We start from the raw sequence: 12,147 nt of genomic DNA on the forward strand, positions 1-12,147 counted from the left end.
GCATACGCTAAGTATTCCATATAACAGATGCTATATGGACTAAGCATGTAATGGTACTTTTGGGCCACTGAAGTCTGAAAAGTCTGTGGTATCATGAAGCATGAGCACAATGGGTGGTCAGGACAAAGGACCTTGAAAGGCCAAGAGTGGGCCAGTGGCAGCCTAAGTCTAAATGATGATAAAATCCTGTGTTGCACTAATTTCTAGGTAGCAAAGGAAAGGCAAGGTGAATCTCATTCTGAATTTCTGTCCTGTGGCTGTGTGATGTAGCAAACAAATATTGTGGAAACAACTAAGTAGTTTTGTTGAAGGCCATGACAGTGATATGATTAGTTGTATGTAAATACAAATCTGAGAAATGTGAACTTCTGTTCTTACACAGCCAGAAGTAGCTCTAAAAGAAGAAATTAAAGGGTTATGCATGCTGCATGTGTAAGTTTTGCATCCAGAATGGCCATTGAGAGGTGTTTGTATTTGCGATGCTAGCTAGCTTCAGTCATACCTCCTGAAGGGTGAGCTTTTGGTAGGAGGGAAAAAAATACAGCTACTGGAATGTCAGTAGAATCTTCTACATATAGTTCAAGGAAAGAGAGTGAACAGGGCAGGGGGGTAGAGTGGTGTAAAGAGTTGATATATTACAAGTCTTACTGTTCTACAGCCTTTAACCAGATCCTGTTTTTACTTTACTTTTTAATTTGCTAATTGTATATGCAATATTACATTTTAATGTACATTTGCGGAACAGATTCTTCTGATGGGATCTACTGTTCCACTCTGCTCAGCTCAGTGGGAACGAATGTTTAATACTTCCCGTATCCCAGGAGAGGAATCAGGTAAGCAGGGCCAGCCAAGGACAATAAACATCTTAATGGAATTCAGTTTTTGGGGTATTTTCTGCTGAAATCCTGTTTTTCCAGATAAGGATCTGACAGACACAAGAGCACACCAATACTGTATTACGATACTCAGGAAGTAATGAATTGCTGTAAAGTGCATAGATGTTTTTCCTCTTAGGGTAATTTTGCACTTCTTCAGTGTTTTATGTATTTTTTCATTTACTTAAATTAAAAACTAACTTCAATAAACTGTTGTCTGCCCCATGTTTTTAATTTATTTATAAACTTTACTTTTCTCCATTCTAGTCTTTCATGATCCTTTGATATACGTGTTTTTTTCTTTGTAATTACAAGTTGTGTTCTCTTATCTCAACCATTTAAAAATCTTCTGCTTTGTTCATCTTCCCTTTTTCCCTTCAGCTTATGATTCATAACATCATCCCAATGTGTTCTCAGTATGAAGATACATTCACCACTAGTTGTTTCCCTGGTTTAGAGGCAGGAACGGTCTTAGTCCTGTCAAGGTTTTCAGCGCCACTGTTACCTTGACCTTTTCTATGCACTGCAAGACATCAGCCAAGTGATATCATTTGTAATATGGACTGCGTTCAAAACTTTCTCTGTGATACATTAAGAAAATATATACTTTGGGTTTTGTTAGTTCCTATCCTGCCCTAACTCCCAGCAGTGGTCTGTTTATCCTAAGCTATGCGTGGCTTACTTGTTCACATTTTAATGTTGAATAGAGGAACAGCTGTTGACTTACATCAGGGTCATTTTCACCTGAGTCTGTTCCTGCAGTTTCTGCTTATTGTGGGAGATTAAGTGTATGATCACAAGCAATCGTGTTACCTCAGTCAAAAAAATAATAGTGACAGGTCATATACACTTTGGTACTGTAGGCATACATATGCTTCCATTGCGTGCATTCATTAATCCTGTCTGTAGCATAAAAGCATTTCACTTTAGTCAATGGCAAATCTTTGATAAATTTTTCTCTATTACATCTCAGCATAAAAATATCATACTTTTTTGATGGTCAATACATCATACAAGATCTTGACGATGATTCTTCTCCATATGGTGTTATTTTTCTAAAGGTAATGTATCCTGAAAGGTTCATCATGGGGTTCTTTCCAAGGTAGTCTCCAAAGATCTGCATCAGCTTATTCTAAATTTTCCAGGCTCAAGCTGTTTTTTATGATATTATTATATGATCTTAATATTGAAGTGGCTTTTTTTTTTCCTTTTCCCTTGCCCTGAGTTTTGTCACTGTAATTTTTAGATTGCATCTAGAAATACTAACAATGGTAGTCCACAGATGGAAGACAACCTTGCTATACATTTTCTCATTCTTTGAGAAGCAAGCTAATAACTTCACAGCAGATTTGAGTGGAGGCTTCTGTTGTTCTTTTGGTTTCTACAAAAGCTTAAGCTATAACTAGGTTTCTGTGATCTGGTTGTATGCTGAAGAACCTCTTAGAACTGAGTTCACATGTTCATCTAACATTGCATCTTTGTGGCAGCATCAGAATGAAGTACAGCATTTGGCAGAGTTATACTTACAGTCATGATTAGTCCAGAGGACAATCACTGAGAATTTGGGGTGCAAGAGATTATTGGTTAGTCACCTCCATTGGGAACGTACTTATGGTCTGTCACTTGAAGGCAGCATGTCTGTAACTCATTCTTATGTTTCAGGCTGTCTTTGGGCATGTTAGTCCCACTCAACTACAGAATAAAAAAACATAGAGTCTGTAAAAAGATACAGGGATGTGCCCACTCTTCCCTGATGGAGGTCTGATTTCTTGCCCTCTGATTAAAAGTATGTTTAAAGTATTTTATGTATATTACAGTTCCTGAAAAAGCAGCATATTTAAAAACAAACAAGCCCAAACAGAAAATTCTGTGGCACGTCTTCAGGTTAATTAGTGGTAAAATCTTAATGAACATTGTATCCTGTTACTTGAGCAGTTATTTAATCTTCATATTTGTTAATAAAATAGTATGGAATTAATCATTTTTTTTAAAGCAGGGAAGAGCCTTTATAATATTTCCATTCTCTTTTTTGTTTGTTTGTTTTTGTGGTTGTTTGTTTGTTTTAGTTTGTGTGGTTTTGGTTGTTTTTTTTCCTTTTTTCCTTCCCCCCCCCCAACAAACTCCAGGTGCATATATCTGTATTTAGGCACATAAGGTGTCTGAAAGGTAATTGTCAGGGCTCAACAACTGTTGCGAAGTCAGTTGTTGATGACTAATGAAATTACTTTTGCTTTTACACTGAAGAGGTTGCCTTTTTTGTACAGACACATCATCTACAAGAGCCTTGGGGTATCCTGATGCAGATTGGGATTGTAGAAAAACGTTACCTCACTAGCTGGTTGCTTTGCTGCTTCTTTTTCCCCTCTGTGGGGTTTCTCTTCAATTCACAGCCCATTGTATTAAGGTACTTGACAGTTGGAGTGACACTTCTGCCAATCCTGGCACATTTATCACAGGTATCTTATCTTTGGCAGAAATGCAAGGTCAATGGCAAAGGCATGATTAGCATAAAACTGCTTCTTTTCAGCAGATGGAGCATACTTACCAAAACTTTATGGACAGCTGAGAGCACCCAAAGTATAGAACTCTTTCCTGGTACAATGTTTCTCGGATCTCTCAGAATCATGACTTTTTAGACTCAGTCCTCATTTTTAACATCATGTTTCTTCATCTCAGTAATGCTTTTTTCAGCTTCATAGAAATATAACAGTTCTTTGGGGTAGTGAAGAAATTCAGTGAACAGTTTTCATCCGTTGAGGGCTTTTCATGGCTGTTGTAGAAACCTTCATCTGTTGTTTGATACAGTATCCTCATGACTAAGTTCAGGCTTATCAGTATTAAGCCATAAAGATAATAAGGTGCGGAAAAATTTGTGGCCTAGGCTTCTGCTTCACTGACTCCTGTAACATTACAGTTTTTGACCATAGATGGAGTATTACTCTGCATCTGCCAGGATGTGAACAAAAGCTTAGGGTACTAAATTTGGGCTCTCTTAAGACTCCCCACAGATTGTACCACAAGTTGCACTTGAACGCAGATGATTGAAAAGTACCTTTCCTCAGACTCATCTAGCGTGTTCTTTTGCTGACTGTTTAATGAGACTATGCTACTAGTGCTCACTTTACAGATACAGAAATACAGATTTAGTAGCTTAATATTGGCCTCCAGTATGGAAAATGATGGTGCTGTATATGCTAATGGTTATCAGATCTAAGTATTTGTTTCATGAAGGAATCTTTTTGCTGAAATAACATAGGGGTGCAGTTTATTCCACACTATTTATTACTTTGTTAAAACAGATAAACTGAGGCTAACTGGTGGTGCATGCAGTAGGCATTTGCTGTTACTTAGTGCATTAGTATTTTGTATTAGTATTTTCACATAAGTGATTGCAATTCTAGATACTCTTCAGCATGTGAAAGACAGCAAACACATAGTTGTGTATCATAAGGGCCGTTACTTCAAGGTGTGGCTGTACCATGATGGTAGACTGTTGAAACCCCGAGAAATTGAACAGCAGATGCAAAGAATTCTTGATGATGATTCAGAGCCTCAGACTGGTGAAAAGAAACTAGCAGCTCTTACTGCAGGAGATAGGTATGGTGGTTATTGTTTTTTTTAATTAATTTTAATATTTAGAAATAGTTGTGTAAGATACTAATTGAATATTGGCTTTGGAATTTTAAAATAGTCTGAAGTCAGTTTATTAATACCTTGATCACTGATTTTGTATATTGCTAACATGTAGCAGCTCTTCAGTCATTTGTAACTACATGGAGTTAAAAGTAATTTTTCAGCAGCAACCCCTTATACATATTACCTATACTTACATGGAGAGGTTCGGTTTAATTGTGGCTATAAGAGTTGTAATCGGAAGCTTTACAGTATTACACGTATTGAGCTACTAGAATTTCATATCTACTCTAGGGTTAAAAATTAATATTGAGAATGTGAATTCAGTATCTGTTACTCTATATTCATGACTTGCACGTAAAAATAGAGCAGTGTGTGCTCAATTGGTTCTAGGTACAAGGTCATTGAATTCAATTAAATTGTGACAAACTTAGTTCAACTTGTCTAGGTGTTTCTGGACAAGGGAGAGAAATAACTGTCTACTTTAATATACTTTCTTACTGGGCATAAGAAGGTTTCCATTGGGGAAAAAACACGTAAATTTATAAACAAACATTGTGCAACCATAAATTACATTGTTCAAGACTTACTTCAAATCTGTTTCAGGCATTTGCCGTGGAACCTTTAATTGAAAATTGTCCCGCCTCTGAGATTTAATTGTTACAACAATGGATATTAATATCTGTTGATTGCTTACATTATTATTACTGTTTTTTCTTCCATATAATAGATATTTTCTTTTGTTTAGATATAATCATAGATGATCTATGCTGCATAAATGCTGGATTTCTGAGGATAAAGCTTCACACATGTGATGAGATGTTGAATTGATTCCTAGGATTACATTGTACATATATTTTCAGAACTTGTCACTGCTGATATAGTTTAAATGCAATGCATGTAGTTGCTTCAAATTTGATAAGTTTGGAGGAATGCCTCATGGTGATCTTAAAGGTGACAAAACATTGACAAATTCATGTAATTTGGCTATAAACCAAATTCTTTTTGCAGAGTACCATGGGCTAGAGCTCGACAGGCTTATTTTAGCCATGGAAAGAACAAACAGTCCTTAGATGCTGTTGAAAAAGCAGCATTTTTTGTGACATTGGATGACATTGAGCAAGGGTACAGAAAAGAAGATCCAGTGAGGTCGCTGGATGCATATGCGAAATCCTTAATACACGGCAGATGTTATGACAGGTACAGTATTGACTCTGAGGAAAACACCTTCTCTGTTTTATAATTTCCGTAATTCATGTGGCTAATACCTATGAATTAGTGTGTTATATGCTGATAAATTCCATAGAATCACAGAATGGTTTGGGTTGGAAGGGGCCTTCTAAGATCATTGAGTCCACCTCCCTTGCTGTGAGCAGGGATATCTTTCAGTACATCAGATTGCTCAAAACCCTGTCCAACCTGACTTTGAACACTTCCAATGATGGGGCATCCACAGCTTATCTGGGCAACCTGTCTCAATGTCTCACCACTCTCATCATTAAAAAAAAAAAAAAAAAATTCTACCTTATGAAAATCTCCTCTCCTTCAGTTTATAATCATTGCCCCTTGCCCTGTCATCCTGGGCCTTGGTAAAAAGTCTTTCTTGGTCTTTCTTGTATGTTTTATTTATATATTGAAAGGCCACAAGAAGGTATCCCAGAGCCTTCCCTTCTCCAGACTGAAAAACCCCAATTCTCAACTTTTCTTCATGGGAGAGGTTTTCCTGGCCTCTGACCATTCCCAGGGCCCTACCCTGAACCTGCTCTAACAGGCACATCTTTCTTGTACTGGGAACCAGAGAGTGAATGCTCTACTCCAGGTGGGGTCTCATAAGAGCTGAGTAGAGGGTGTGAATCGCCTCTCTTCTACCTGCTGGCTGTGCTGCTTCTTACGCAGTTCAGGATATGTTTGAATTTCTGGGCTGCCAGCACACATTGCTGGCTCACGTCCAATTTTTCATCCAACAGTATCCCCAAGTCCTTCTCTGCAGGCCTGCTCAATCCATTCATCCCCCAGTCTACTGATATTGGGGATTACCCTGACCCAAGTGCAGGACCTTGCACTTGACCTTGTTAAAGTTCATGCGGTTCACATGGTTGAACTTCATGAAGTTCAAATTTTTGTCTATTTATTTAAATGAACTATTGTTAAAAACAAACAAAACCACAAGAACTAGTGCATTTGAGTGTGAATGTTTGACAGATGAAGTTACAGTATAAAAATACTTTTCAAATATATAAAATCCTAAGGAATTCTTAATTTCTTTTATAGATGGTTTGATAAAACATTCACTCTTATAGTATTCAAAAATGGCAGAATGGGTCTGAATGCAGAGCACTCTTGGGCAGATGCTCCTATTGTTGGACACCTGTGGGAGGTAGGTGTTTAGTACAAAAAGTTAATGCAAGAGATCATGTGATATGGTCTGTGCAACAGTCCTGAAGATCAGCAGCTACTTTCAATCCTTTGCCTTCATGTTGCTGAGATTATAGGCCTGGGTTTACAGTGTAGAATTAAAAAAAAACTCCCTTGCTTAGAATAAAAGATTGCTGTCCTTTAAATTAAAAGGTCTTTATTGCATTTTAATGAGCATAGATATCTTCATAGAAAAGTGATACAGCTCCCCACCTAACTTGTTTATTTTATATATATACAGGCTCCTTAAGCACTTAAGCTTTCTTGTGCTATAAAAGATCTCACACTTACTGTCAAAATATAAAGAAATGGTAGAGAGTTTAACTTTTCCTCTAAGCCATCGTTCGATGAGCTGCAGATTGATATGTTGATTTAATTATCTCTTCTATTTATTTGAAATGAATGGAATAAATACACTTTTTGCCAGGTTTGTTCATCATGAGTTTATTACTTGAAATCCTATTTGATTTTGGTTTTTTTTTTTTAAGCTTAGACCCATAAACAATTACGTGACTCAATCACACAAAACTATTTCAGAAACATAAGCTAATTCTGATTTCACTATGTATGGGTCTAAGGTCTAACCGCTGCCCCACGTATGTAAGAACAAAAAATTCTTATTGCATTCTCTAACCACGGAAGAAAGAAGCCAAATTGATTTGAGATTGACTTGACAGTGCAATTTAGACTACCTTAATGGAAGTTACTTTATTTTCTTTCAATGAATGATGTTGTAGGATTTAGTTCACATTTCTGTACTTAATATTATTTGGTTCATTTTCTCCGAAGAATTAGGATGACTAAAATAAACTAAGTAGGATTTCATTTCCTAAAAAGTTATCTGTTGTTAGCTTTTTATAGATTTTCTGATTTTGTAATAGAATGGTTTAAACTATATTTCATAGTTGGCATGTTCTGACCACTAAGTGAGAAAATTAACTTAAAAGAAGATACTAGAAATATATATGTAGAACATGCAGTAGATTTTTGGCAAGTGTTTTCTTCAAATCTATTGATAAATCTGTATTTTCTAGTTTGTGTGTTGCTGATTGGCTTTTTACATAGAGGATGTTGTTTAAAATCTTGTAAGACAGACTCTTTTTTTATCTGTTGTTCAAGTTGTATTGTTCATCTTAGAAACATTCTGCTTCCCCACCCAAGAACTCTAGTGTGCATATAAAATGAACTGCAGTTTTGAGTGGGATACATATCTTAAAAATTATTAAATTCTTGCACTTTCAAATAAACTATTCCTTGATGAACAAGTTTTGACAGATAAAAAATTTGTAGACATTCTCTAGAGTTAAATTGAACAAAGGCTGTGAAATCTAAGTCTGATTTTTGTACTGCTAGTAAGTTTGAGGTGTGTTTTTGGTTTAATAATTTTGAATAATTCAGTAGCATCTAACAAAGTGCACCTGAGTAATTGAATAGGTGTTTGTGCATACCTGGTATTCCTCCCACTCAGAACACAAGTGAAAATGCCTTAAAATAAGAGGTAAAACAAAGGGCTTCACTTGCTGCTGTTTTCAGTATTTGGAAATAGATTGTATGGTGTATTTCACTACGGACTGAAAATGGGTTATATTGATTTCATCATTAAATCCTAATTCCACAGCAAATGTGTTGCAATTCTGAAGAAGTATCATTCTTTGCAGAATGTAATGGCAACTGAGTGTCTTGAACTGGGCTATTCAGAAGATGGGCATTGCAAAGGAGATACCAATCAAAATATTCCTATTCCTACCAAACTACAGTGGGAAATTCCAGAGGAAGTAAGTACAGAATAGCTTGTGCTTTGAGGAAGACTTTCCTCTTTTCCTAAGCAGTCAAATAATTTAAGCAATTACTGATAACCCTATAAATCAGCTTTAAATTCCATTGAGTCCTGTAAGATGTGTATTTCACGTGTGGACATAACTCAGTTTACTTAAAAAGATACCAGGGGCTTTAACATAACTTAAATTCTGTCCAGGAAATGCCAGCCTTTTACTAGACACTCTCTTGGTTGGCCACATGTCAAAATTAAGTGGCCACTTATTTTAAATTGTAGCTATATTAATATGAAATTTAAGTTCCTGAGGTTTCATTCCTATTGTCACAACAAATGCTCTTGTGTAATAGTTCCTTGAGATCAGCTGTCTGTTTTGTGTTCAAAATTCTGTATACATATTTAATAAGGTTTGATTTTTTTATTTTTTTTTCCCGAGTTCAAGACAAAATGCCATCACCTATTTGGATTTTAATTTTGAATAAAAAGGTAATGGTGGTGATATGTTTAAGCATGGATTGGAAGCCACACAACTATTGCCATTCTAATCTCTGTCAGTCATTCTTTTATGTTGTAGTGATATGAACAGTCTTAATGCTGGTGTTTTTTAAAGTGTAATTTTTGGATGCTAGATGTGTATTGGCTTAAAGCTTATTTTTAATTAGCTCTTTGAATTTTAACTTTCTGGCAAAGATAGCTTCTCCTTTTTCTCCAAGGGGAGATTATTTAGATAATGATGTTCCTGGCATGAATAAAGGCATAATTTCTTATTTTTCAATTAAAAATACTTTTTCAACAGTTCTCTCAAATGCTACATATGCCTATAGATATTTATTCTTTATTTTAGTGCCAAGAAGTGATTGAGAGATCTCTGAGCACTGCCATAGCTCTGGCAGATGATGTGGACTTCCATTCATTTTTCTTTGATGCTTTTGGAAAGGGACTAATAAAGAAAGCAAAAACCAGCCCTGATGGCTTCGTGCAACTTGCCCTGCAGCTTGCACACTATCGGGTAAGAAGAACAGACTGTTTCTGGCTTACAGAATCTCATTAAGTTTGGGTGTACCATGTTTGTGATAAAGTACTTGAGAGTAATCTTGCACTGCTTGTGTAAGGTTATCAAAGACATTCAATGGAAATTCCTATAAACCCTAAACAGATTACTACCTGGAAATGAATTGTCCAAAGGTTGGTATATTGACACTCATACAGATTATTCTCCTCTGCATAGTTGGTCTGTCCCTAGGCATTTTGCACTAGATATGAAACTTCCAGTAGCTGTGTTTATAATCTAAACAATATTATACTTACCTTTTAGTTTGGAGTCACCGTTATTTCAGTAGTCATGGACATTCCCCAGCAGGATTAACAAAAATGCCTGCCTGTGTTTTCTTCTGTTAGTTCGGCTTTTCTGTAACTTGCTTTTAGAAAACACCAGTGTAACAACATGCAATGTTTTTCATTTTACTTTTTATTTGTCACTGTTGAGATACGGTTCTATTTTTTTTTTTTTTTTTTTGCTTAAGTAATTCCAAATACTTTTTCAAATCATGTTGATTTTCTGGCTGCTATCACCCCTTACAGTCTTTTTTACAACTGGTTAGGGTAGCTACACAGCAAATAGTGTGATTGCACACCCACCTTTTTTATTTGATCTCTTAATCTGAAACTGAATAGACTTTCATGATCAGTTCTTTCTTACAGGTAGAGTTACTAACATGTGTTAAATAAACTTCTGTTGTTTGGCAACTTTTAATCTGTAGATTGTGTACATCTACAGGAAATATGGAAGCCACACTTCCTGGTTTTGCAGGCTGTTTTCAGTTCTCACATTCGTGAAAATCCCCACACTGTCATACGTTTTCATGCTATTAAACTTAAGTGAAAATACTTTTAAGGATGTTACAGTTTTCTTGATTAGTTACCACAGCTGTGTTAATTAGCAAGCCACTGAACTTTCAAATAGGTTTTTGATAGCCTTTAAATCAGCTTATGTTATAAGCTAAAGAAGACTGAATATAAAATGCAGAGGGTACTCGTTGCTAGTTTGGTTATTCTATTAGTGTTTATCAAATCCCACTACTAATCTTATTTTTGCCTTTATTATATTTTCTAAGGCTGTTAATGGTGGGCCACTAAAAACTTAATGTTGAGTTTAATTTGTGGAGTGATTCATATCCTATCTGCTTACCTTGAACTGTTAATTAAGGAAGAGTGGCTAAGTCTGGCTAAATGTTTGAGTTCTTATTTTTGCCTTTTCAAGGACATGGGAAAGTTTTCTTTAACATATGAAGCCTCTATGACACGCTTGTTCAGAGAAGGCAGGACCGAAACTGTTCGTTCGTGTACTGTTGAATCATGTAATTTTGTTCGAACCATGGAAGACCCTACTGAAAGTGTAAGTTCACAGTATTGGTGCCTCATACAATCTATAAGGCACATGAGTTACTGTTGCTTTTTCCATGCGAGAGACGGAACCTGACACACCAATGTGATGTTCAGAGAGTTCACTTTATTGTCAGACCGGGCTAGCTTTATACCAAAGCTGCCCTGTCCACGCGCCTTGCAACAATGTGATTGGTTGTAACTCGTGCTATACAGTAACGTGATAGGCTGCATGTACTGTCCACGCGCTCTGCAGGTGTGTGTCCAGTGATTGCTCATTCATTGTTACCTTCTAATGGGGCTCCTCTTGTTTCTTTTGTCTCTGGCTTCACCTCTCAGCCAGGCTGGCAACAACCCCATCCCCCTGGGGCAGCGGAGGGCTCTGCCACTACAAGTTATCACTAGATATCTATATAAGTTCCTAAATAGGTTTTAAACACTTAAAGTGATGCCTTTGTTTTTTAGGAAAGAAGTGCAGCATAAGGTAATTGTCCACATTTTCTGTCAGTATGGCAGAAGTTCAAGGCTATACCAAAAGAGAAAACTTAGTAACTTAGCCAAAGATGCCGCTTCTTACAGTTCCTAAAATCCAGAAAACTGGGATGACTTGCAAAACTCATATACAGTTTTGTAAAACAAGTAATCTCATACCAGTTAAGCTTTCCTTTCTGATAGGGAAGCAGGTATTATTCACAGGAAATAAGTAGGTGCTCTTATATGTTGATTTCAGTGGTCTTTTTAATCTTTCTTGTGATGTTCTGATTAGCAAACAAAGGAAGCATGGTCTAGGGGAAAACTTACTGGCTTGGAAAACTTGAACAATACTGCTTAAATGTTTGCTGTCAAAATGGAAGGGTAGAGGATGGTTGTCTTGAGGGCTGTCTGTTCTTTAACCCACTGCTAATCACAGTTTTCACAGATACAGTTGATGAAATATATTATTATATTTGCAGGTTTTGCTAAGCTGAAGGGCATTTCCAGTTGTTCAGAGTCAATAAAAATTTGACCTGAAAAAGAGGATTTTATACAATAGGAAGGTACTCAAGCTATTGCATCTTGGCTTGAGTA

At 36.4% G+C, this 12,147-nt stretch overlaps 1 protein-coding gene across 13 annotated transcripts in view; it reads left to right on the plus strand.

Moving 5' to 3' along the window:
* The window catches only part of CPT1A (carnitine palmitoyltransferase 1A), a 54,928-nt gene that overhangs the window by 26,280 nt on the left and 16,501 nt on the right, over positions 1-12,147 (plus strand). For all 13 annotated transcript variants that reach the window (XR_014184714.1, XR_014184715.1, XM_082059388.1 and 10 more), the window contains exons 10-16: positions 746-833; positions 4,277-4,472; positions 5,520-5,708; positions 6,780-6,885; positions 8,582-8,698; positions 9,542-9,706; positions 10,958-11,092. Coding sequence is in view for 11 of the 13 variants with exons in the window: in XM_082059388.1 (XP_081915514.1) it covers positions 746-833; positions 4,277-4,472; positions 5,520-5,708; positions 6,780-6,885; positions 8,582-8,698; positions 9,542-9,706; positions 10,958-11,092 (996 nt within the window). In the remaining 2 variants the exon portion in view is untranslated. The remainder of the gene's footprint in view (positions 1-745; positions 834-4,276; positions 4,473-5,519; positions 5,709-6,779; positions 6,886-8,581; positions 8,699-9,541; positions 9,707-10,957; positions 11,093-12,147) is intronic.

The sequence above is a fragment of the Streptopelia decaocto genome, assembly GCF_964273445.1.
Source record: "Streptopelia decaocto genome assembly, chromosome: 7".
NCBI lineage: Eukaryota > Metazoa > Chordata > Aves > Columbiformes > Columbidae > Streptopelia > Streptopelia decaocto.